This window comes from Orbicella faveolata, unplaced genomic scaffold (genome assembly GCF_042242905.1).
Source record: "Orbicella faveolata isolate gen_17 unplaced genomic scaffold, um_ofav_v1 contig_25, whole genome shotgun sequence".
Lineage (NCBI taxonomy): Eukaryota > Metazoa > Cnidaria > Anthozoa > Scleractinia > Merulinidae > Orbicella > Orbicella faveolata.
The window spans coordinates 20,055,959-20,082,500 of NW_028301553.1; the positions used below are offsets into that span (position 1 = coordinate 20,055,959).

The window sequence follows — 26,542 nt, forward strand, 5'->3', positions numbered from 1 at the left end:
ATTTGGCAATCATTCAAACTGGCAATCATTCAAACCAGATGTTTCGTTTTCAACCGTCAGAGTTTCTATCCTCTCGTTGATATGACCATGACAGGTCAAGGTATAGTCTTTCGCTCCTGCTTTCAGATTGCTCAATTCCAAAAAGGTGGATAAAGGTATTTTCTTCTGATGGCCCCAAAGTAGAAACTGAGTTTAATACGAAAACTGAGTGGTACATCTTCAACGGAAAAGTCCAAGGAAGTTTTTTGTTGTCTCCCATCTTCATCAGCTCAAGATGATTGTTACCCACTGTATTTTAACCACTTTACTTTCGACGGTTTGTAAGTATACTTGTACTTCTCTCCTCAGTTAAACATGTTTATCGAATTTTAAAAATGGAATTAGTAAATTGAAACACACCAAGGCATCATCATAAATATTTTGAGCCAAACGATGGAGTGAATTCTTCTTGTATCGCTTATAAACATCTTGCTGCTTTTAACAGCTTGTCCTTCCGCAAAAGGTTATAGTCTCACAATTTGTATGTTTACCTAGGTTTTCACCACTGTAGTGCTGAAGAGCGGGCTTTTGTTATAACCCTGGCTAAGCGTTTAGATAAAAACACTCGATTTAGATTTAAGAAAACAAATCAAAGCAATGTACGGCACGCGTAACGCGGCTCTTTAAAAGAATTCATGAGATCAATCCCAGAATGTTCAAAACATCGATATCGGAGTATTATCAACGTGGTGACGTTTGTAACTCGTTTTCTTGAGTCTGAAAACACACGCTGGACCGGTAAAAGGAAAAGAGCATGTACATTATAATCTTCAAGAAAAGTCGGGCTTGGGCAAACTCTGATGGAACTGATGGTCGGAATAATGGGGTGAATACTGGATGTGGCACAAAATCTTCCCGGGCTGTAACTTTTGCAATAAGTATCAATTCCAGAGTAGGACACTTGGATTATGCGGAGCGGGTTAACAAGTTGGTCAAAACTTAAGCCATGGTGTAATTGATAATATACAGATTAAGGCCAGCCTAAAAGCGTAGCTCCTGGGCCGGGTTGTTCAAAGCCCGAGTAAGCTAACCCAGGAATCGAAAAGGTAGAATTTCGATTTGAGTTTTCAACTTTGCAATGAGGTTTTCTCTATATCGTTTAGCCTTCTGTTTTGAGTGTAAAATTGAATCACCATATACAAAACAAAGCAGCGAAAAAATTTGTATAGAAGAAAAAGTTATGATTCGGTTAACTTTTAATCCTGGGTTAGCGTTAACCGCCCTCCGAACAATCCTGCCCTGTTTTCAACGAGTCAACCTGACACGATCCCGCAATCCAATCGAAAGCCAGCACTTGGTCAGCGGTCAACTTCAAAAAAACGCGTGACCTCGATGAGCTGCAAAAGTTGAGCCCGCGATATGGTCATATGATACTGGTCAGCGGATACCTTGTTTTGACAGATGTCAATTGATCATAACATAGATGTCCAATATCAAAGAAGTTCACGGTGAAGGAAGGGTGCATATCTCTGTCAACCTATTATTTGGAGTATGGCCGCCATCTTGCGCGACTCCGTCGTCGTCGCCGTCGCCGTCGTGCGTACGCGCCCACGAGCAATACCGCTAGCCATGATAGTCATGAGAAAATCAACTCATGGGTTTCCTTTTCTTTCCTATATGAGTATGGGGTTAGACTCTGCGAAACACTTTGCTGGTCCCAGAGGTTCTCTTTCTTTCTGCAGCCATAAACAACAATGACAACGTTTCCTTGCTCGTCGCACGTTTTCGCCGCCTTGCGGCTCACATTTTATTGAGAAATAGAAAATCACTGGGACCAGGGCTGCAAAAGACCAAAAAAATCAGCAATGCATAAATTTAAACCTTTGGTTCTCTTCTTCCTACAATGTAACAAATAGATAGAATATACAGATTTAACCAGCCATGATCACGTGATATTGGTCAGCGGATACCTTGTTTTTACAGGTGTCAATTGCCACAACATGGATGTCCAACATCAAATATGTATGCTGTAAACCAAGGCTGCATTCTTTGGCCGACCAATTAGCTGGATGATGGCCGCCATTTTGCATTGCGCGACGTCCTTGTCGTCGTCGTTTGTTCGCGCCCACGAGCAATAGCGCTGGCAATGTTGACCATAAACAATTTAAAAAAAGCAATGGGTTCCTATGTGTCAGTGGTGCTAGTACTGACTCACTTAACATCAATTGACTCGCAGCATCCTTTACTTTGCTACAAACTACATGTTACTGTCCCTGCTCCTTTATTACTCTTTCCTTTTCGCTTTCCTTAGTTTTCCTGTTAAACAAGTTTTCCTTGCGTTGAGTTATCTCCCTTTTATTCCAGAGTCGCTGGTTTTGTCACATTTCCTGCTCTGTTCCTTTCGTCAGTATTGTCTCTGCCAAATCTGTTCTCGTGAGAACAGGATTTTCGCATTTGCAGTATCCTAATATAACTCACATTATTTTCTTATTTGTTTTCAGTTTTTGATAAAGTCTATGGGTTAAGTTTTGTTACTGAGCCGAACAAAACCACAATGGTATCTACTGGATCTAACCAAACATTCACATGGCAGTTGAATCTCACTGACCAAGAGAAATCAGAGGAGTTGAAAGTTCAGTTTGGTCGTTGGGATAAAGACCAAGACAATGTTAAAGGCGGTTACCTTATGACGTTCATCCAAAAACCGTCAGCAAATGGAAGCGTGGAGTTGTGGAACTTGAAACGTTTACAGTGGGTGGGAGACTTGACACGTGATTATTTTGTGGCCTTTAAACTCTTCGATGCAAAACTTCGTGATTCTGGAGATTATGGGATCAGGTTCCGAGTGGATTTGTTCCCTATACAAACTGCAGAAAGTTGGTTTACACTCTCAGTACAGGTAAAAACGCATTATTCGCTTTAATACTTATAGTTGATTGCATGGACGAGCTCTGACAGGTTAAATTGAAGTTACTTGGAATCTGCACCGAGAACGCAAGGCAACTGTTGAGTTTTTTCCTACTGAAATTTCTCAGTAATAACAAAACAATGCGCCATTAACACCTTAGGACGTGTAGATTAGACTGGAGGCAAAATAAACACATACTTGCTGTTTTTCTTTCCAGGATCCACCTCCGTTGCCAACCGAACTACCAGGTGAGACATTTTGCTACAACAATCTTGTTTATTGGATGTAAACACATTGGCCGTTTTCACCCTACAGACGGATAATCCGTCTAAGACGGGTTATCCGTCCGGCACGGATAATCCGTCTTAGTGTGAAAACGGAACAGTGTTCATTTTAGACGGATAATCCGTCTATTTTTATCCGTCCGATTATCCATCTATATCCGATTATCCGTAAGCGACTGCAAACCGCAAATAACTGTGGCTCCTTTCAAATACAACTCAGCACTTTGCCTTTTCGTCCGCAAGCTTCGAGCTCTTTATTTCGTAATTTCCATTGGAAAAGTGCACGTTTTCATGAGCCGCAATGCGGCCAATGCTGAACTAGAAACCTTTAGATCCTTATTTATAAAATTAAACTAAAACGCGAACTTCGAAGCAATCGGGCTTCTCTCGAAAACCAATCGAAACCGAACGGTTAACTCAATGAAGTTTAGTTTGAGATTGACATTTGTTGCTTCATTAGCCAATCAAATTATTTGAACAATTCCAACAAGGATTGTGACTGGCTTATTTTAGTGTGCTTTATCAGAGAAAAGATGCACGCTGACGCCACTTTCAGTCGCTTGGAAAATAAAGTTTGGTTTGAAAATCCAGCCGAAATGTGCTCTGTTCTGTTGTAAAGCACTTAGGAAGCGGTAGAGCACTCAAGAAGTAGGGAGAAACACTCGACTACATCACGTGTCCCCCCTACACTTCTTTCATGGTCTACCGCTTCCAGCGTGCTTTGCAACAGAACCGGAGTACAGTCGAGGCTTCTTTATTTGCTAATTTATTTATCTATTTATCTGTTTATTTCATTTATTTTCAGAACCTCAAAATATTACGCGGGATGTGGAGGAAGGTCATGAACTTAACATCACGTGTCACAACAGGAAGGTAGCAAGTTCGTCCGTCTTATGGACCAGAAACGGTATTCCTGTGCAAACAGGAAAAAGCAAGTTTCTGTACATAAAGAGTGTGAACAGAACACACGCTGGGAACTACATCTGTGTCTCACTGTCTCCTGATGGCAATCATAGTTCACCTATCACTGTTGTTGATGTGTTATGTAAGTTTATTTTATATTTAGATGTTGTGAGAACTGAACAGCTGCCAGAAAAGTCGTTAAGTTCGCCAACTCGGAAACGACTGTTTCTTTTTTTTTGGGGGGGGGGGGGGGAGCGTCCCTTATTATTACGACGACAGTCGACGAAACTTGTTCCGATCGATGTGAAAATTATAAATATTTTATTGAATGACGTTTTCTGTGATATCCAGGGTAGAATATCAAGGGAGAAGTAAGTGTTATCAGCCTCAGCCTTCCGCTTCGGCTGATAACACTTACCGACGTTGATTATTCTGAATATCACGTATAACCTAATAATTGCGTTATTGTACATTTTTGCAAAAAAATTAGAACATTATTCACATTAAATTGGGATGAAAATCAACCTCACTGAATGAAAATTTCCTTCGTTAATTGTTAAAACAATTGTCTGAGTCTCTCACTTTCCATAAATTCTCGTATTCAGATATTGTTTTCAAACTTCGTTGGCTACTATACTTCCGTGGATTTTTGCGTATTTTCCCTCGCCAATATTATCTACATTTTCAGTATTTCGTAATCGGAAATGCGATCGAAACGGAAAATCCTTTGTAGCTATGCGTTCGACAGGTGACAAACTATCCAGACTTACCTGTAACTCACAAAGTGGAGATTGAGACTTCGCATATTTACAATATCATTAGTTACTGGAAAAACTGGAAATTGGCAAGACTTTGCTACCAAAAAGCCAATACCAGGGTCTTAAACAATGAGGACTATGGTTCGTGACAAGTGATATAAAACAATTTTGATTGTTTGATTCCAATAAGTCTTTTAAAACTCTCCCAAAAGTAGGTTAACCCAATACTATTAGTACATTGACCGACAGATAAACACTGAAAGTATCACCAAAATTTACCTCTTGAAGTTATGTCTTGCCGGACAACATAAAAGTTGCGTTGATTGTCTCACTGCCGACCCCGAAAACGAGTTTCTTCCTAGGAATTTTACCCAAAATTTTCAAGCAATATTCATTTGGATTAATCACGTTTGGAATGTAGCACACATTGGTTTAAATATTTTAGCTTAATATCGTAATATATTAAATTGCAAAGCAATTTTTGAGTGTCCCTTATCATGAAATTTATGAGTGTCCTATTGAATCAATGCAATTAAACTTAGAAAGAAAACTGAGTGCATTACCAAGTTCCAGTGGTCAAAGTTTCAAAACACTATCAAACTGTTTTCAAAATTTTGAAAAAGTGTTCAAATTGAAAGTACTCTACATTTTAATGAGAGTGATGATCTATTAAGGTTACAGTATACCTTCGGGTCGGCAATTTTCTTCAAATTTGGATTTTTGGGTCAAAATAGTGGTCGAAGAATAATCTCTAATTTCTGAAAAAAAAATTTGAAGAAGGCTAAATATTGGCGGAGAAATGGCGGTTTTACGTTTTCACCGGAAGTAAAAGTTTACCTCTTGATTGACAGCCCTATGGCGCGTATGCAATCAACCGAGACGATTTTCGCGGGAATTACCTATATGGATGTCACGAATTGACTGCTCAGTTGATCAGCATTGTTGTTCTGACTACCCAGCATTTTTGGTATTAGACGTGTCTCTATTATGTTATAAGTAAACATAGACCACGTTTAAACCATGGACCAGTTCGAAAAAGCGAAAACAGCGAAGAACGAATGAAAATACATCAACGAGTGAAGAAGCGAAAGTTCGCCACGCGGATGAAGCTATAGTTATCGTATAAGGCGGGCAAATATTCGTGGTAAGAGAAAAGAAAGGTTCTGTAAAAATTTCGGAACTTGACAGCAATAACAGGGATGCTGACAGAGACTCTTCTGATGAGTCCGATATCGACGAATCGTCGGACTCATTGAGACCATTTGAAATATTATCCATGCACAGTTGCCCACACACAGTTGCTCTCCGCGCTTTCTTGTGTTTGTTTCCTTCGCTTAGCCACTCTAGCGTTCGTATCCGTTTTTAGTCTTCCCCATTTTGCCAGACCAGCTTCAAGAAAAACTGAGCTAAAGAAAAATTATCTCTCTGCCTTCGGTTCCTTGAGCGCATTGCGAAACACAAGAGTTTTTTAGAGATTCGCGCGTAAATTTTACCAGGAGGTTAACGGTAGTAAACTTTCCCTGCCCTGATTGGCTTAGTTATCTGAGAACCCAGTTGAAGGCGTTTGTGGGCGGAGTTTGTTTGCGAAGCAGAAAATTTTTCTTAGCGCTGTTTTCTCGAATAAATTTTTTCACTTGAAGCAGACACTTTAAAGAGTTATAACTCAAAGGGAATTTGTTCAATTGCTCTTAAATTTGGACAGTGGCTAGTTTAACATATAAACTACAAAAGCGTGTCTGGGAATTGTTAATTTCGAAATACTTTTTCTTCGAGAGCGATTTTTGTACGATCACTCCACATTTTTTTAATCCTATTTCGAAAATGTTCTGTAACTTTTTACTGCAATTGAATATGCCAAAACGCAGACACGTTTTTTAAGCGCTTTGGGCCCTGAAACCGAGGAAAAAATTAAATTGGCGAAAAACGAAATTCGCTTTGACTTGTAGCTTTCGAAAGGTGATTCGGGCGCTCGCATTTAGTGGTCGTGAAAAATTCGACAATTCATTTTCTTTCGAAATTCTTGGTATAGTTTGATAACCAGCTCCATAAGCTTTAATTTGATACGGGGGTTTAGGTATCTACAGCTTAAACTACACTCGCTACATCGCTTGCGCGCGAGACACCCCTGAAGGTATACTGTAACCTTAAATAAGAAAACCTCTTGTTTTCGGGATCACGGAAAAGAAAGTTGAGAAAACGTTTTTGACCGCACAAATCTTGGTTTGAGTTTGAAGCACTTTCATTAAAACAGAATTTATCCTTCGGTCCATCTACTGTTATTATAAAACAACGATTTGAAACGTTTTGCGATTTACTTGAAATAAAACATACAATTTTTATTCTTTATTCTTGTATAAGACATTAGTGTCAGCCCTTTTTTACAGCGAAGTTTTACCTGAGCTGTTTGTGTATTGTTTCCATAAGAATATCGATTGTTGTTTATATTTTGCTGAAGTCAAAATTCCCTGGGACTCATCATTCGTTTGTAAAAGCAGTATTACACTATGTAAAAATATTTTACGCAAGTAAATTTATTTTTTTTAAATGTAGCCTGGTTACAAAACTAGAGAGCTCTCTTGTTTGTAGATTTGCAATTAAATTTATTAGTTCGTATTCGCAGGCCAATGTTTTTCTTGTTAAGGCTGTAAAAAAGATGATAGATAATGCATTGCATTGGATGATGCAATTTGAAGTTATGTTAATAGCTACAAGTGAACTTGTTTTCAGATGCACCAGGCATTCATTTACCTCACAATAAGCAAGTGTCGATGGAGTTGCTAAGAGGCAATTCAACGACGCTTAAGTGTGTAGCTGCTGCAAATCCTTCACCGACGTTTACTTGGCGTAAAGGGAAACATGACATTAGTGACGGTTTCAACAGTACCTGGAACTCAAGTTCTTTGAAAGTTACTCCTGTAAGTAATGGTGACTTTACAAGCTATGTGTGTACAGCAAAGAACCGGCTTGGATGGGATTCGGCAACATTCGACTTGCAGGAGAAAGGCAAGTGTACTTGTCACAACTTCAAAATGTTTCCCAGGTTTTACCTCTTTACAAGGAGAGAATTTACAGTAAGACGGATTTTATATGAGCTCGGAGACAAAGCTTAGAATTTCGTGTTCCCCGTGTTTTGATCGTGATCGACTATACTAAGTACAAGTGATAGCAAACGTTTTTTGGTCAGTCAGAGCTAGAACAGTGTCCGATCTTTACAGCAACATTTATTAAATTTACAGGGTTACAAGAAAGTGATAAAACGGCAGCTTCCGCACAACTGAAAGGTAAATGTAAGATTTACAATAATCCTTCATACACCTGGACACATGTTGCATATACTGCACAAACAACATGGATTACAGATGTTTTTTTCGTTTTCCAAATAGACGCCGAAGACACAATCACCCAGTACCTGCCAATCATCGCAGTTGTAGCCGTAATCGTGATTTGTGCTTTGTTAACTCAACGATTCCTAGCTAAGAGATCCAGACGCCAGGTTAAGCATCATAAAAGTAAGTAACGTCTAAAATGCAGACCATTTAAAAACAGATTGTTTTTGGTACAATTGCTGTCGCGGTTTCCTCTGATATTTCGTTTTTGCAATTTCAGCCTGATTCACCCGGGGTCTTTAACTTACGACGAAACCAACGCCATTCTTGTTAACATGAGGGGTTGTTATGTTCTGATATACTAATGCTTTGTTCATTTTATCACGTTTTATGTAGTCTGCAGTGTAGACGCTTTCCGTGTGTTCACGAGTTATGGGTATTAGTTCGCGATCGAGAAGATTCACCGCCATGTTGGCTTACTCCTCTTTCGGCCTAACTCGTACTCCAGAGGACGACTTTTCGTCTCTCCCCAAGCCTCTTCCGAGTTCTAATCTAAGATGGCGCCCGTTTGATCAGAATGCGCTCGCCCGCCAAAATACGCCTACACTGCAGGTTAGGTTTCGTGCTAATTCTAAGGATATCTTAAATTCATTCAGCTGATTGCAGCGAAAGCGCGACAAAACTCGCATTGGAAATCACGACAAAGGCCTAAAAGGCCTCCACGTTATCATTACAAGGGAAAAATTAATGGTGATTGTTAGCCAATCTTGACTATTGTTATGACTCATGTAAACTTAATTTTCCCATTTCAGATGACGATGCCGAAGGGAATCATGCGTATGTATTTCTGAAATTAAACTGAACACGTCATTAGTTTGATTCTCAGTTACTTTAAGAAATATATCCTACTTTACGTAGGTTTTTGGTTTCTTTAATCTGAGTATTATGTAAATGTTCGTGCTCTTTACTTTTTGAAATGAGTATAAATGTCACCAAAAAAGGTACATCATAATTACACGAAACGGAGAGGTGAACGTATGAATATGTATTCTGACCTATTGTGAAAAAATAGCACGTCTGACGCCGACCAGTTGTAGCATTAAACTTTACTTGATTCTACTATCGTTCAGTTTCTTCAAAAGAGTTCATATAAAAGTGAAATCTAGACAAGAGTAAATTCGATATTTGTTTATTTTTCTTAGTGCATCATTTGAAACGGATTCTAACGAGGTGAACTTTCTCGCATTAAACCCATCATTCTCTGGAGATATTGAATGGGAAATACCGCGAGCAAACCTGAATATAGAGAAGGTGATTGGTCGTGGTGCTTTTGGCGTGGTATCACGTGGGTTGGCCCTGGACTTGCCAGGGAAACCAGGATGGACTGTGGTGGCAGTAAAGAGCATTCAAGGTCATTTGTTTTATTATGTTATCTCCCAATATCTAAAACTAAAGTCATTATTTTAGGTTTTTCCGCGCTCTTAGATCGGGTCAAGTTTGTAGCAGACTAAGAAGCAACAGTTTCTTAATTATGCAAAATATTTACTAATAAAGCGAGCTTTAACGGAGTGTTGTAAAGCCGAAACCGAAGTAAGCACTCGGTCGCAAAGGACACAGGAAATCAAAAGAACCAATCAAACCAATACATTTAGCGGACCCGTCGTTTGAGAAACGTGTGCGAATAGCCATTTGCTTTGCTTTCACTCTGGATTAGACGACAAAGTGGCGCGAGTTTTTTTCGGCCAACAGCTTAGCGTAGAAATGCAAAAGCCACAGAAAATGCAGATCATTTTTGACTCCAGTTAATACCGCTGTACTATAAAATGCAGCGCAGCCGATGTGATTGTGTCCAAAAAGTCAGTATGTCCTGAAGATAAGAAAATTATAGTTACACTAAATTATGATTTCCTTATGAACCTACAAATGTAACTGAGCTACATATTAACTTTTGTTGAACAGAGGACGCCTCGGAAAAGGAGAAGAGAGATCTGCTGTCAGAGATGTCAGTTCTCAAACATCTCGACCCTCATCCTCATGTTATATGCCTTTATGGCTGTGTCACCACTGAAGGTGAGATTCATAGGGTGGGTGTAATTATTAACATTTTAACTTTGTGACTATTCATTCTTTCATTTTCCTTTGCTTTCATTCCATCCATCAACGTTTTGGCCTGGCATATTGTAAGTTCTTTCCTTATATTAGCTATCTATAGCCTGGAATATGTCAAGTGCTATTGTAGTCTGGTGCTTCTTTAAAATTTTAGTTTGAGTCCTTTTAAATTTCACGCGATTTTGAGACCAGTCTGCGTGTCACGGTATAACTAGGACAGCGTGCCTGGCATGCTTACACAAACTCTGGTCGACGACAACTATGTGATGAGTTTAAGTTGTATTGAATTTGCTAGCACGGCCATTGGTAGTGGTTGAGTACGCTCAGTATGGTGACGTCCTTGGATACCTGAGGAAGAGCCGAGGGGTCCGCGATAACTACTACAGTGATCCATCAGTACAACCTCGAACCAGCCTCACTTCCAAGCAGCTGCTAAAGTTCACTTGGGAGATCAGCGATGGTATGGACTATTTGTCAAAGAAAAAGGTAATCAACTGACTCTAAGTTTTAGATTTCCACCAAAAAGTTACTGTCTTCTCAACAACGGTCACAAAAGTATTGAACAGTTCTTGAATTGACTTTAATTTGCTCAACTTCTTTGTTAACTCAGTTGAGGTATTTTTACGGAGGGAGACAATGACATAAGAGATTTTATTGAAAATAAACTGAGACATTTTTGGTTTATTATTCAGATAATCCATCGCGATCTGGCCGCTAGGAACGTATTGGTAGGTGATGAAGAAGTGTGCAAGATCACCGACTTTGGCATGGCCAGAGATGTACACGAAGAAGACATCTATGTGCGAACTCATGAGGTGGATTCTTGTTAACATCTTTTAACGTAACTCTCCAATTTAATTTTAAAAAAAGCTTGTTGCTAAAGGATCAAAGTAGTGTTATTCGATTCTGTTATACCACCATATTTGTTATGTTGATCGGCCATTACTATCGCGTCAAGTTCCTCTTGGACAGCGAATGTTTTTGTTAACTTTGTAATCTTATTCTAGGGACGTCTGCCAATAAAATGGACTGCACCTGAGGCTTTGTTCGGTAGTGGCGCATACACTACTGCTAGTGATGTGTAAGTTTCTTCCTAACGTGGTTTTTTTTTCCCATTCTATTTGCGACTGTTTACAGCAAGACAAGAGTTTAGGATAGTCTCCTGAGAAGGCTAATGCTCAAGACCAGTTAAAAATTTACTGAAATATGCATAAGTAGTCTGTTCCGTCGTTTAACGAAGAAGAGTTATATTTCTTGGATTATTGAAAACTCGCCACTATTTAAGTGAAAAAAAAATTGAAACTCCGTGAATTTTTCATTATTAGTATTTGTGTTATTGGAGTAACCTTGATACTAAGCTAAAGCATGTCGCTAACGTTTCCAAGCCCGCAGTAGTCCAGACAAAATAAATACCATTCTTCATTCATATTTACAAACCGTAAATTCCTCTTTCTTAAGGTGGAGCTTTGGTGTTGTGATGTATGAAATCTTCAGTGTGGGTAAGTTAGACTAAACCTGTTTTAACCAGCGCACCAGCAATAATATTAGGAGGTAATGGAGTTTATTCCTGAATTACTCGAACTCTTAACTATGCATGGTTTTCAAAAAAAAAGTTACAAATGTTGTCATTTGCATAACCCGCGCGAAGGTCAAACTATTTAAGCATGGCCGCACAGACTTGGATTGGTTTCTACACCTGTGATTTTACGAGTAAGTTAATTCCAACAACTAACAGGTAGAAGAGAGTTTCAGGAATTCCTTTTTGGTAAGTTGGCTATGCTGAAAACTCTCAACAGTAGAATTGTACTTGTTCAGTACCGCAAAAACTGCAATCTAATTGTCTGAGTAAAATCAGCCATTCGTTTGCAATGCATGACCGGTGATGTTTTCCAGTCTTTTCAAAGTTTCGGAGGAACTTGTAGAAGCAGCACTGAGTAATTTATTCTAGAGAAGACTAATAAAGGGACATTTACGATTACTCGACTTTCAAAACTCACATCTGATGAGCTTGCATAGACGACTGAGAGTTTTGAATGGCAATTGAGTCGGCGCAGATCGTCGGTGCTATTTTGCTAAAGCGTGAAGTTTAAAGTCCGCTTTTTACTAGCGCAGAAGCACAGGCATAAGCTACATACGCAGACACATGCGCAATAGAGTTCTTCTATGTAGTGCCTTTTGTTGGGAAAATTTCCAAACAAAAGGCGCGAATAGGCCACGTTCGATATATCAATATTCTAACATGGCTCCGAGGCTTTCGGGTCAAAATTGTAAATTTTTTAAGTTTCTTTCTTTAGCTTCTCAATTCCCAAAAGAGACTTGGATACAAAGAAAACAACACCAAATATAGAAGTTTGTCCTGAAAGCCTCGGAGCCATGTAAAAACATTGATATATCGAACGCATCAGGTTATTTCAGCTAGTGCTTATACTTATGCGTTAGTTAAAACCCACCTTAATACTGCTCAGAGAAACACTGAAAAACGTTTTTGAAGGAAATTGAAGTAATTAGACTATTTGCTCGAAGGGTCTAATTGTTTTAGTATCACCCAACTAGTCGGACAGAAAAGGTAATAATAAAGTTAGCAAGTGCAAGTTGAAGAAATACTTATTTGGGAATAAAACGAAAGAAAGCGTCACGCTCGATGGCGCCAATTTCGCTACTCGATGACTATTACTAATAGTCCCCTAGTAACGTAGTCAATCAAAATGCAGGATTTGCAGTAGTCCACTAGTTGGGTGATACTAATAGGCGATAGTTGCTGAGGCTGAAGGCCTTGTCAGCAAGATATATTATCACCTCATAGAAATCTAGAATTTATGATATAAGTGTTAAATTGCAATGCACTGTGACGTCAGTCAACCCAATGTCACTGTATTTCGCGCCGGTGAGATTTTCCTTAAAACTCGTTCGCGAAGCAGCAGAAAGTGTCCCATGGAACTCTTCTTAGATACAAGTTTGAGCCTGTTAGAATAGCAAAGAAAACTACAGCAAGGTGCACCAAATTACATCAGAGACGACGGGAAAGTTACTTTGATCACATTACCACGCGTCTTGTGTCTACTGACTTCGGGTTTCAAAATATTTCTAATAGATACAAAATTAAAACAAATTATAATTTCTTTTTGTTCAGGAGGTGACCCGTTTCCTGGTGTGTACATGAGAGAGATTCCTGCCTTGTTAAAGGAAGGCTACCGGATGGCATGTCCAAAATTTGTCAGCCCAAAACTGTACGTACATTCTTGTGTTCAGTAGAACTAGCTACGCTAAGAGAGAGAGGTCCATTTCTCTATTTTCCAACACTCTGTTTGTCCCATAAAGTTTGCAAAAAAATTTTCTTCGTGAAATACCCTTGGGAATATCACGACTTCCCAAGAGCGTTTTACAACAATAGTTTATGCAAAATTTGGGGAGCAAACAGAGTGTATTATGTGGAGTTGGAAAATAGAGAATAGGTTTAATTGATAAAATCTCCCATACTAAACAGGTACAACATTATGATGCAATGCTGGAAGAACAATCCCTCTGAAAGACCGAGCTTTGAGGTTCTACGCTCCCTGTTACACGGCATGATCAGGGACGAAGAACAGGTTAGAATTAGTGGATAAACGGCTTACTGTTCGAACAATTGCAACATGTAAAAAAGAGCGGACGACCGACCTCACTAATGAAGCATGGTCAGTTTGGCAGAGAAAGAGACTATCTGAGCATTTCTTAGAGCTAAAAGAAAACAGCTATTATAAGGAAATGATCCCAAGGCGTGATTATAAAGCAAGTGATGAAAACAATGGCAATCCAGTTGGTCTTCGTATGGTGATTGTCCATATATTGATTGATGTGGAAATATACTCCTGACTGGAGCTGTAGTTATATCTTCAGGATTTTCAGCGCCATGAGAAGAACTGTTCGCTCTATGATATATGGTGATTACTTCTGTATGGTTTCCTTGCTAATCTGATTGATCAAATTTTTCGTAAGGTATCAAAACTGATTGGTTTGTTCTTGTCGAACTTTTTTCCTATATTTCAAAGGTAAACGATTAAATTGTTGTCAAGAACTTAGAACTTAAACGCTGCTATTGTGTTTTGGCGTTAATTGTTTGACAATTCCTTTTTATCACATCATTCGTAGGTAAATAAGTAGTAGGAAGGGAAGAAAATACAGGTAAAAGAAGTGGGAAAACTGTCTTAATCCTTTTAAATTTCAATTTCTTCCTTCTCCATTCCAGATCGTACCCGCGGTACATACCGTAGAATGCTACACACCTTAAACCTGGTATTAAGCGTAGTAGTCTCGCTCTATATTTTTTTTATATTTCTTTGGTTATTTTTGTTGGTTAGGAATATGTCAACTTGGCGCAGTTGTTATACGAAAATGTTCTGCCCAGCGGCTGCTCGGAAGATTAGATAAATGGAAACAGAGGCCCACTATCAACTGATATGGAGCACATGGTTTTCCTAGTAAACATTACTAGTTGAAGAGAGAGAAGAGTTGTCAATTGAATTAAAATTGCAAGGAAGACTAAGGTTATTCTCTACATTGCTTGTTAAACCTGCCACCGAGTCTATGCCAGAAAAGCTGGCTGTGATTGTTGCGGGCTTCGTTACTCTTTTTACGAGGAAAACAGCCAGAAATGATAACGTAACAAATTTTAATAGGTAAATGAATTGAAAACAGTATTATAATTGTTTTTGTATTCATTACCGAGTTCTCTGACAAGTTCCGTCAGCAAGCATTGTCTGCAAGTTACACCATACACTAGGTGTAAACTGCCATTTGCGATTATTTTTTAAAGCACTAGTTAACACTTGTTGTAATTAAATTGAGTGTGGCCGTTAAAGTTGCACATAAAAGTATATATTATATTATCTATATTTTCACTCCAGAATTCTAGTTTAGGTGTCCAAGGCATAGGGCCGAACGAGATGGTGGGTGGAAAAGGCTAAATAAGAGTTGATACTTGTATGAAGAGGACAGTTTTATGTATTACAGACGTAAAACAAGCAAGAACTGAAAGTATTGGTGCTATTAAGAAAATGATGATAATTGAGCAACCAATTTATGATTTGTTGCGATGATTATCAGTAATCCTCATAACTTACTATTAGCGATAGAATACAGGTATACGTGTTGCAATAGCAAAAAGGCCGGAAAATAACTCCCTACCTGTTGATTGCAGTAATCGAGGACAACTGCATTGTGTTACTTGATATTGAGTATGTATTCAATCTTGCTAGATCTCGCGTTGTTCAACTTAACACCAAATTTATATAAAATTTGAAAACAGTCAAATTCAGAAAACCTGAGACTACCACTACCTCTCTCATTCACAAAAAGTTCTACCGATAATCTCATTCACCTCTTTCTATGACATGAAAAAAATCAAACTCTTTTGGCAAACTTTGACTTCAAAATTTCTGTTGATACCACAGAAGTATCCGATGGACAACACCGTATATCTGGGACTGAAATTTGATACTTCGCAGTTTTCTCTCCAAGTTAACCTCTGTTTTCTTTGAGTGAAACACTACATATGGTGCTGTAGGTCTCACAAAAAAATCCACACCTAACAAAGTTTCTGGTAATACTTAATCACAATATAATATTGAAACCTACGTGGATCCAATTTGAAAAAATGGGTTCCTGTAATCTCCATCTTTAACTCTAACTAGACCGTCAGTGCTTTCATAAGTCGCACTACAGTGGAACCTCCCGTAAGCGACCACCCAAAATGTCAAGCCTAGGTTATCGCTAACGAGAACTTAGACCATATCGGGTCACAATTTTGCCTCATTAGCATAATTATGGTAAGACTTACCCCATTCGGCATTGCCCATCTAAACCCATTTAATAACTTTTAGAAGCCACAAAGCTGTTTAAGCTTTCCAAAATTAGGTATTCAGAGTATCAGGGTTCGTTTCTGATAAATTACCTAATAAGGCGAACGGAACAAGTCTCACAATAGTTACAATTGAATCTTAAATGCTGTCTAAACGTAAGGGAGAACTGAACATGAACTAATAAGGGTTGGATTGCTAGCTTAAAATTTGACAGTCCTTTTATATCACTGGTGACTTACATATTAACAAGCGTAACAAAACACTCGACCTAGACCCCAAAAGAGTCCGTACTTTTTGTGTTGGTTGGTCGTACGATTGCACGAGGTGTTCCGGAATAATTATCCTGAACAGTTAAAAGAAAACAGTATTACAACTTAGAAAGTAGCTTTTTTTTAAAATTGAAAATTAAGAACCAATGAAACTTAGTTTTTCTTTTCTTATCCTGTTAATTTTTTTGTCAATATAGTATTACTCGATACTATTTAGTCATGCAAGTCTCCTGAGTATTCATAATATAACTGAAAGTAATGCTAGAATTGTAAGTAGATTATTACTGTAAGTCAGTTTGCGGTATGGTAAGTAATGCGGGTACTGCCAACTTGCTGGTAATGTTAGTATTGTAAGTAATATTAGTATTGTAAACAACAATGGTGTTGTACGTAGACCAGTAAAGTTAAATATTCAAGAAATGAGTACAATCTTCAACGAACCAAACCCCTTTAACTCCAGTTTCAATGGGATCACCTACATAGCTGGACCAGAATAATATAGAGAAAGGATTGTTTTCATTACTGAGACTAACAGAACCAACAAGGCCACTCTTCTTGTGTAGATGTTTGCGGAACTAACAATATTGATTTATCTTTCCCATAAATCCTTCAAAGTAAGCCGTGTTGAATTGTAACTTAACACGATACATTGTTGCTGAATAAAAGGTATCTCGGCAGCTCTAGTTACGAACTGTGTGGATATCACGTTAGTTTAACCTGGGAGTTAACAAAATATACAACAGGCAGAATTATTATCAGGTATGGACACTGATATTAATATCCGAGGGTTCTAATAAGCTCTGGGGACAATAAGTAACCTCAGGCACAGAAACAACAGAATTTGCAATGTCTTCAAAGTCAAAGAAAATAATATCTTGTTGCCCAGAGAATAGTGCCACACCATTCAAGCACGCATACAAACCCCATCCCCGCTCATACAAACCCCAGCCGCTGCCAGGTGCCTCCGTCTGTGGTACAGTGGTGTCAATTAGGCTGTGTAAACGTAGTTGCAACAGATCTGATGTTCCGCTTTTGAGTTCCATTTCAGAAAGATTAGCTTCCCAGTACTAGCTGTGCTGATTGCAAAGGGATAATCATATAGTCTCGTTTTCTTTGAATCGTTAATTTTATATCTATCTGCTGCGGGACAATTTTCATCGTAACAAAGATGTCCTTTACTGAGTTTAGAAAGTCTAGTTTCTTGGTAGTAATTTTAAGCAATGGTTCCTGTCTTCACTATTTGTTGCTGCAGCTGTCAGCAATCTATGAAGAGTATCCCCAACTGCCGGATTGGGGACAGTTCTCAAATTCCTCAATGTCGTAAGAGTACTATTTTAAACATCTAAAGGAATATGACAGATGCAAAGTTTTTCAATACCTTAATAAGAGAAAAACATGACACATCTTTTTATTAACTCTTAGCTTACCTAGAACGAGGAAATGGGAACAAGTGCAATTAATCTAAGGTTAGCAAAAAGAGGAAAATGGAATTCTCAATTTCAGACATTAGATAAAAAGTTTAAAAAAAGAAGATGGGTTTTATGGATTGTTTTCAATGTTTGTTTAAAAAAAGCTGTTGTATTCCATGCTGCTTTTTACTGTTTTGTGCAGGTGCAAATTTTTAGGCGGAGTGGAGGGAAACGTATCGCAAAATAACTCGCTCGTCAGCAAGTATAGCTGAAGTGCGGCGGCATACAAAGACAACATTTGTGCTCTGGGAATGGTTCGGTTATTTGAAAGGAAACAGTTGATTAAGCAGCTGGTCTAAATTTTTGCAAAATCAGACATTTTTGCTTTCAATTTTAGGAAACAAGTCAGAGAGCACGTATATATATATATTTCCCAATCGATAAATTCCTAAAGTCATAGAATTGCTAAGGTGTTGAAAACACTGAAACAAAATGAACGCAACGGACGACGTGTCCATCAGTTGTCGATCAAGGTCGATCAGTTTCGATCAACATTCATGTCGGTGATTTAGTTATACAGCGGTGCAGCTATGACTGAACATGTGCAAACTGAAATAAGCAGTTGTCTTAAACGCAGCGTACACTGTGTCAATTGCGCTGTGTTAACATGGAGCGAGTTATTCCTGATGTATTTCGTTTAGCCAAAACGTACACATGCGCATGGAGTAACTGGTTCCTAATACTTGAAAAAACTATGGTACGTTTTCAGCGGTAAGTTTTACCTTGGATAAAAAAGCAAAACTACTTATCAGACCTTGCAGGAAAGCACGAATTTAAACATCTTCGAAAAAAGATACTGGTTCACAGCAATTAAAGGTATTAAAACACACTTGAGTGACCTGTATGCCGCCACTATGTTGGCTTACAAACCTTTTAAGGACACCAAGATAGCGGCTATATACACAACGAAGCATTTAAAAATTTTGCTGATGAAGTCAAATTAAAACCACTCTATTCTTTGAAAACAAGAAACAGTTTAACAAATAGATTCCATGTTGCCTTACATCTGTTCAGTAATAGATCACAAATGACGTCAAAATGTGGTAGGAACAAATAAGTGGCTCACCAGGCGATAGCTGACTGTGTCACTGATGTTCTTACCACATCTTTGACATCTTCTGTGATCTATTACTGAACAGACGCACGGCAACATGAAATCTATTTGTTTTATATAATAAAGAAACAACAGAAAAAGCTTTTTCATTTTAAAATCGTTCCACAAGACTCGAAAGCCGGCCTTTGCCAACATTGGCGAACACGAGAAAAAGCCATTTGACGTAATCTATTGTCTATACAAAATGAAGCAATCTCATTGGTTGTTATGCATAGCAAAGAATTGTGATTGGTCCAGGAAAAGCAAGCCACCGTCAAAATCGCTACTCGTGGAATGAAAACTTACAGCGAAAGCAGAATTGAACTGCGAAATATACAAATCATAAAGAAAATGTCATCAGGGCAGAAAAGCTTGGATGTTGTCTCAAATATTGCAGGAGTTGAAAAAATACGCTTGGAAAACTTGTGGTTGTGGTCAACACTGGAGGCCATTCGATTCGATTTTTGGATGAAAAGAGCGTTAGTGACGGTGAAAATTTGTGTCCTCTGTGGTTGGTGATTCTCAGATCAGTTTAATATATTGTTGGAGACACCTTATAGCTGGGATACAGTTGACCGTGAGCTGTAGTGAGCTCTACTTTTCTCTCTACTGTGCCCTGAAACGGACAGGACTTAAGCATATGTGTTTATTTAAACTGATGATGTTTTGATGATGTTTAATTTCTGAAATAAAACTGTGTCAACAATCATTTTGAAACTGAGAAAGTTAAATTTTTAAATGAATTGATGGCATAAGCATTTTGCTTATTGGTTTTGTTAAATTCGAGACAAAGCAATGGTTTCTTACCTTCAAGTAATTTCAAGACCAATTTTGTGTTTGGTTTGGTCTCGCTTGACTGCGACTGAGACTGCTCGAGTATTTTTTCTGAGTCATTTTCTAGAAAAGAAACGGCTTTTTCTTTCTTCTTCTAGACTCGCGTGCCTGTTCAATGCCTCGACAAGACTTTTTTGTGCCTTATCTTTCCCCAGTCACGTAAAATAGCATCTAAATTCTCAAAACTTTCCGCCATTTTAAACACAGAAGGAAAAACTTTGAAATGATGACGTTAATCGTGCGTCTGTCCTCTAATAGATCATAGGCGAGAACCAATCAAACTGCGAGAATAACTTGGGTTATGATATAAAAAATCATACCACCACATATTCTGAAAACTGACAAACGGGAAGTCTAGAACACAATTAGATTTATTGCAAATACACAAAAAAGCGAAATTTCAAAAACTATCATTTCGAAACGTTTTTAAGAACCAAAAAAGGAATATATATTTATTTGGAATGTGATCCAACTTGGCTATTATTCAAATCAGATGTTTCATTTTCAACAGTTGAAGTTTGAAGTATCCTTTGTGATGCTGATCCCGGTCGATCAATCCAAGAAAGCTGTAAAAAGGTATTTACTTCTGGTGGCCAGCTTTTCAATGTAGAAATTGAGTTTAACTCAGGCACCAAGTGGGCCATCTTCAACAGACAAGTCCAAGGAGGGTTTCTTTTAATTACTTCACATCTTCATCAGCTCAAGATGATTGTTATCTTCCATGTTTTAACCACCTTACTTTTGATGGTTTGTAAGTATACTGGAATTTTGATCTCAGTTAAACATCTTTATCGAGTAAAAATCGCATCGTCAAATTAAAACAGGTCAAGGCAGTATCACAAATATTTTATGCAAAGCGGTTGTGTTTTTGCAGTATTACATAAACAGACTGGTTCTACTGCATTCAGTAGATTGCCCTTTGTGTTATAGTGGTTTTCTTCACTATAATGCTGAGCAGGGGGAGTGGGGCGGGGGGTCGGGGGGGAAGGAGGGCGTTGTAATGACCAAGGCTAACTGGTTAGATTAAAACACTTCACCTATATTGATCGGATAACAGTAACAAAAAAAGATCAAAGCAATGTCCGGCGCGCGCAACGTGAGTCTCGAAACCAAAAACTGCGATATCAGAATGATTAAACCAAAGTATTCATTAGCGTAGTTACGCTTGTTTGTTCTTATTGGTTCGTTTTTTTTGTTTGCAAAACGCACGCCCAGCTCAGATAATGGGGTGAATGCGATATCGCACAAAATTATTAGGGGTTCTAATTTTTGCACACAACATCCCAACACTCGGTTAATGAAGAGCGGAATAACAAGTGTTAAATCCCAAGCCATGTTGTTACTGCAATTGCACCGGATCGGACTCGCTGAAAAGGGAAACAAAGGCATTCCCTGCATGAAAAACTTGCCACTCCTCATCGAAGAAAGTTAGATCTCACGAGACACTACCCTGGTCCCGCTTTGCTGATCACATTTGATTGAAAAGTAGAAAAGGGAAACCAAGGCTGGAAGCGGGGTTACGAAGCTCAAAAGAATTGTCAATGCGAAAAAATTTTTAAACACCTAAAGCCAAGTGCAAGAATCTGTAGTATAAATACCCGGCTCAACAACCAATCAAAAGCCTCTCAGCATGGTTTATATTTCTTAAAAGTTTTAAGTAAAAGTTTTAAGTAGCATTAGTAATTGAATTTTATTCCAAGTGACGCTAGTAATCGTAGTGTAAGTTAGTTGTCGTATTGTACTGTAAGTAGTGTAAGCATTTGTATTTTTAGTAGCGTAAGTGATCGTATTGTATTGTAAGTAATGTATGTACTGCATTGTAAGTAATATAAGTAGTGTAAGCCTTTGCATTGTAAGTGACAGAATTAATTAAATCGAATACGAAGTATTATAAATAATGTAAGTATATCTATTAGTCTTGTAAGTAGCGTAGCTGAATAAGTATTGTAATCAGTGTGTGTAACAATGCATAATAATAATAAAAAAAATTTTCTAAAACTACATGTAACCAAAGTGCACTATTCTCGAATTCATCGCATTTTTTGTTTAGTTGTTCTTTAGTCTTCTTACTTGTGCTTTCTCTTCTCTTCCTTTCATCTTTCTTTTGATCCCTTTTCCTCAGATCTTTATTTTCCTCTCTTGCCATGTCGTTTTGTTTCTCCTCGTTGCGCTACATGTTCTTTTCTTTAGTTTGGGTTATTTTCTGTATGCAATATTTCTCACACTATTTACCTGACATTATTTGTTTTCAGTTGTCAATAACGTCTATGGGTTCAGTTTTGTTACTGAGCCGAACAAAACAACTATGGTATCTACTGGATCTAACCAAACATTCACTTGGCAGTTGAATCTCACTGATCAAGAGAAATTAAAACAGTTGAAAGTTCAGTTTGGTCCTTGGGATAAAGACCTCGACAGTGCCGCAGGCTTTTACCTTATGACATTCGTTCAAGAACCGTCCGCAAATGGAAGTGTGCTGAAGACAAATCACTCAATCTTGAAACGTTTACAATGGGTGGGAGACTTGAAACGTGATTATTTTGTGGCTTTTAAACTCTTCGATGCAAAACTTAGTGATTCTGGAGATTATGGGATCAGGTTCCGAGTAGAAAGGAAGGAGTATGCTGTAACGTCTTCGAGTTGGTTTACACTCACTGTACAGGTAAAACAAGATTTATCTCTCTCTAGCAAGTTAGTAAATAGTTATTAATATTCCATTGTATTAGTTCTATTTAGGTTTTTTTATTTTTTATTCTTTTATTTTTTAATATCCTTTTGTACTATTTTTATTAAGATATTTATGGTTGGTGTGATATCTTACGATTTTTACCGACTTAACTAAATGTAGATGTAGATGTAGATGTAGTCTGCTTTAATCCTGATGTGTAGGTAACTGCAAGGGAAGGCTCTAACACGATACTTTGTGATCTATATCAAGAACATTTAGCGAGATTCAGGCTTGCAGTGAAATTTTCCATCAACAACATTAATAGTAAAACAATTCTGTGTTCACAGCTTACAAGGATAATGAATGACACTGTAAATTGGACGCAAGGCAAAATAACAACATGACTTACTGTTCTTGTTTGTTTGTTTTCCGTTATTTGTTCAGGATCCACCTCTGTTGCCAACCAAGCCGCCAGGTGAGACATTTTGTTTTCAGTAACCTTATTTATTAGATGCAAACACACCATGTGCTGCCGTATTATGATTTCATGGGGGCCTGGAACTAACCCGATAAGCCGATAAGCCGCTAAAAATTTCATGCAGATATTTTCCCGTACTTGCGAAAAGCTTTATAAAACAAAACACTATACGAAACAGATTTCCATCTCACAAAAATAAGAGAGGAATAGATTAACTATTTTAATATGGCGGAATCCTTAAAGCGACAAATTCGTTATCATTAATTCATTCAGAATCATATCACTTTCTTGCTGTTTGCTCACAGTTAAGTCTATCTCATTCTTACGGACACAAAAATAAGTTCATTTACAAATTGTTCCATTCAAACGTTTACGAATACGATGGAAGTTGCTAGAGTTTAGTAAACGAGGCTATCACCTATGGTCCAAATATCAAATATTTATAACAAAGTCTCAATGTAACAAGCGTTCTCATTGGTTTAAACAACATGCCTTAAGAGCTAGTGCCCATAACTATGGACCAAACATCGGCACAAGTCGAAAAATCGATTACGCTCCTTTTTTGCTAATAGATTGGCCCTAGCTAGTAAACAAACGGACCATAGTTAGTTTCTGCTAATGCAGCTTTTTTGGGGAGAAATTTGTCGAAAACGATTTTTTCCGATTGGGCTCAAAATCCACTTCCGGTTTTGCTGAATTTTCCGAATATTTGATTGCTTCGCGCTCCGCAGAACAGCTACTTGAGAATCTTTCAACGGTTTTTACATTCAGCTCAGGTCTTCATGATATGACTGAGCGAAAAACAAAATAAATCGAGGTTTCGTTTGAGCCCGAAACGAGATCGAACAGAAACGCAAAATATTACGATGTGTTGCAAACGAATTATAGCACTAAAATATCGCCGTATTTTTCTATGGGCTATAACTTTAAATGCCATAAAAACTCTTTCGACGGGTTAACTGTACACCCACCTGTTTGGAAATCAAAAAATATCTCTGGGCAAATGGTTTTAAGTCGCCCGCCTTGGCCTGTGCTTCTCATAAATTTTTCCCTGAACGTACCGCCGTGAGAATGTAAACAATTGCGTGACGCTGGCGGTCACCCTGAATACATAATTCGTTTCCAACAAACCGGGGATGGCTATCTTAGAACATTTGGGTGAAAAAAGAAAAACATAATGGACCACTTTTAACTTTAATATTTTGAAATTCATCGCTTCGGAAATTTCGTTAATTAAAAACGCCAATTAAAAGCAATTTACTTGGAGTTCGGGTGTTACTCCTATGTCGTTTTAGGCTGTCGTTCTTTCTTTGATCATTTTAATTACAAGAACGAGTTTTAGAAAGAAAATCGTTTTAAGTTCATTTGTAAAGCGTAATGACAAGTTGATATTGTTGGTTTGTAGCCTTACGTGATCTGAAGGAACGCTACAGTGATTAAATTTGTATTTGTTGATTTCGACGGATCGATTTTCGGTTAAACCTTTTTATATGTACCAGCACATTTAGTGCCTTTTCTCCTGCTAAAGAGTCGGAAAAAGTAAAGTAAACAAATCCTAAAAGTTTAAATCATATATAAGAGGCATCGACAGTGGGAGTGTCTCGGTAAGCTGTTAATTTGAACAATTAGTGTGCTGGACGGATTGCTTTCCAGGTTACGCACGTACTATACATATAGTTCATTGTGCGCGAATGTTTCTGTTTCAAACAACTGAAATGCTCAATGCTTTTTTTCTTTTTTTCTTCAGTCTTAAAACTTAAGGTTAGAGTTAGGCGAAACCATAAACTGTTTCGGTGGCCAACCTATTTTTGGCTAATTGCTTAATCAAATTATATATATATTTCATTGAAATTCGCTCTTCTGTGACCGACTTCCACGAACAAAACGAGATGGGTGTCCGCTGTTCATTTAAGACTACAATCATGGTCAAAAGTGTTGGGACAGTTACGGCAGATGACTTCACAGGCAGCCTCTCTTAAGACCAAAACCGCGCAAGCCCGCCTACCCCTCTCCCCCCTGTCAATGTTGATAAAAATCTTGAAGAAAAAAAATCCTTGATAATAGCTTCAGAATAGCCACGTTTCAAGAATTGTTCGCCTCCTAGAACAGTATTGTCGAACTAAAGAGACGATAAGATAGATATTCGCGTCTTATTCCAATAATAGTGATTTTTTAGCAATCGCGTTTGGTTCCAACACAACTATTTAACCACTTTCTATTGTCCCTTTTTCCTTTTTTCCCACATCCAATCTAGTCTTCAGAATAGCTTCATTTTCATGCAACATTGCTAGGGGGGAGGGGGGTCAATTGTACTTGCTTCTATTTATCTTTTGTTCTAAAACGTTAAGGACGTAGTTGAAATCGTGTGTTTTAGCGGGCAAAAAGGGGAGGTGTTCCAACAACTTATGGCCAGGATTGTAGGTTTACACTAGAGGAAATTGTTCCGGATTCGTGATGAATCCGGAACGTTTTCGTGCCAGATTGATTTTGCCGTTTACACAAAAGTGGACGAATCCGAAATAAAAACTCCCCGGTTTGGTCGTGTCCCCGGAGATTTTGAATCCGGAATTTAAAGTGGGAACTTTGAATCCGAAAACTTTTGAATCCGGAGAGTTTTGTCGTGTCAACGATTTTCTCTCGAATCCGGATATTTTTCTGCCTGTGATCTTTTGAGTTTGCGGTGGAACGAAAATGGCGGATTACATGATCCAGTCGTAGTCGAGTCGTAGGCACATTGATGGCCATTTGATGGCGGTCGCTGGGTGATTACCTCGTGCTGTTTCAGGTGTAAGTAATCACTTTTATAATGGGTAATGCCATACTCCTCAGAAACCCAATTTATACTTTACTGCGCAGATGACGACGATGGCACGATCGAAAACCTCGACGGTTCTAGATATTAAGTAAAGACTAGAGTAAATACCTGGAGGGACCTGACATGATGGACAACAGAACCGTGGTCAGCGAGTTGAAAGAAAGCTTCAGACTGTCTCAACCTTCCCCTAGCCTTATGTTCGGAGGCAGTTTGTTTCTCGTCGTCGAGGCAACAAACTGCTTGTTAACCATTCCATCATGAATGTTCCCGGAGTTATCGTCGTGTATAAACGGTTAAGAATCCGAATATCCTTTCACTGTAAACCCCTACTAATCCGAATACTCTAAAATTGATGAATCCAGGAACTTTTACGAATCCAAAAAAAACTCCTTTAGTGTAAACCTAGTCCTAGATCGACCACTGTGATTTGTCTACCAGTGTTATGATCTGCAAATTTCAGTTAATTGATCAAACAACCAAAGTAGAAAAGATCGATTTTTTTCCCCCACTATGATTGAAACTTAAACGCAATTTCTTCCTCGGCTAATTCAATTCAAGAAATTCCAGGTTTTCTAGCTGAGTGTGAGCATATTGTGTAGGTACAAATTTTCTACACAGCTAGAAGAGCTGAGATGCCGTCACGCACTTAGTAGTTTATAGAAATTATGGTATTTCCACTTGACTTTATTTGTCAGCAATTCAATTGCCATAAACCATAGAGGACTGGTTAAGTGTATCTCTAAAACTGCCACTGTATTGTAAGTTATCAGTGAAATCAATAAAACAAACAAGTGTTAAAATCATTTCCCGGA

General features: G+C 38.2%; 2 protein-coding genes across 2 annotated transcripts in view; both read left to right on the plus strand.

Annotated features, from left to right (window-relative positions):
* The first annotated feature begins 11 nt into the window (after positions 1-11).
* On the plus strand, positions 12-17,060 carry LOC110066538 (fibroblast growth factor receptor 1-like). The gene is made up of 17 exons (XM_020773767.2): positions 12-320; positions 2,481-2,878; positions 3,105-3,135; positions 3,977-4,216; positions 7,560-7,835; positions 8,069-8,113; positions 8,216-8,341; positions 8,971-8,995; positions 9,361-9,569; positions 10,118-10,228; positions 10,563-10,753; positions 10,960-11,082; positions 11,275-11,348; positions 11,726-11,766; positions 13,398-13,494; positions 13,752-13,854; positions 14,605-17,060. The coding sequence occupies exons 1-17, from the start codon at positions 275-277 to the stop codon at positions 14,668-14,670; spliced, it is 2,202 nt and encodes a 733-aa protein (XP_020629426.2). The 5' UTR covers positions 12-274; the 3' UTR covers positions 14,671-17,060.
* Positions 17,061-20,278: 3,218 nt separating this feature from the next.
* Positions 20,279-26,542, plus strand: part of LOC110066527 (fibroblast growth factor receptor 4-like) — a 22,631-nt gene continuing 16,367 nt past the window's right edge. Inside the window, exons 1-3 of the mRNA XM_089294306.1 lie at positions 20,279-20,520; positions 22,022-22,431; positions 22,882-22,912. Coding sequence (XP_089150432.1) covers positions 20,475-20,520; positions 22,022-22,431; positions 22,882-22,912 — 487 coding nt within the window. The 5' untranslated portion in view covers positions 20,279-20,474. The remainder of the gene's footprint in view (positions 20,521-22,021; positions 22,432-22,881; positions 22,913-26,542) is intronic.

Excerpts from the sequence above, each read along its gene's own strand:
- LOC110066538 (XM_020773767.2), top strand. The coding sequence starts at position 275 with ATGATTGTTACCCACTGTATTTTAACCACTTTACTTTCGACGGTTT. Across the intron at positions 3,136-3,976 it reads GTTGCCAACCGAACTACCAG|AACCTCAAAATATTACGCGG; the intron begins GTGAGACATTTT and ends ATTTATTTTCAG. Across the intron at positions 7,836-8,068 it reads ATTCGACTTGCAGGAGAAAG|GGTTACAAGAAAGTGATAAA; the intron begins GCAAGTGTACTT and ends TTAAATTTACAG.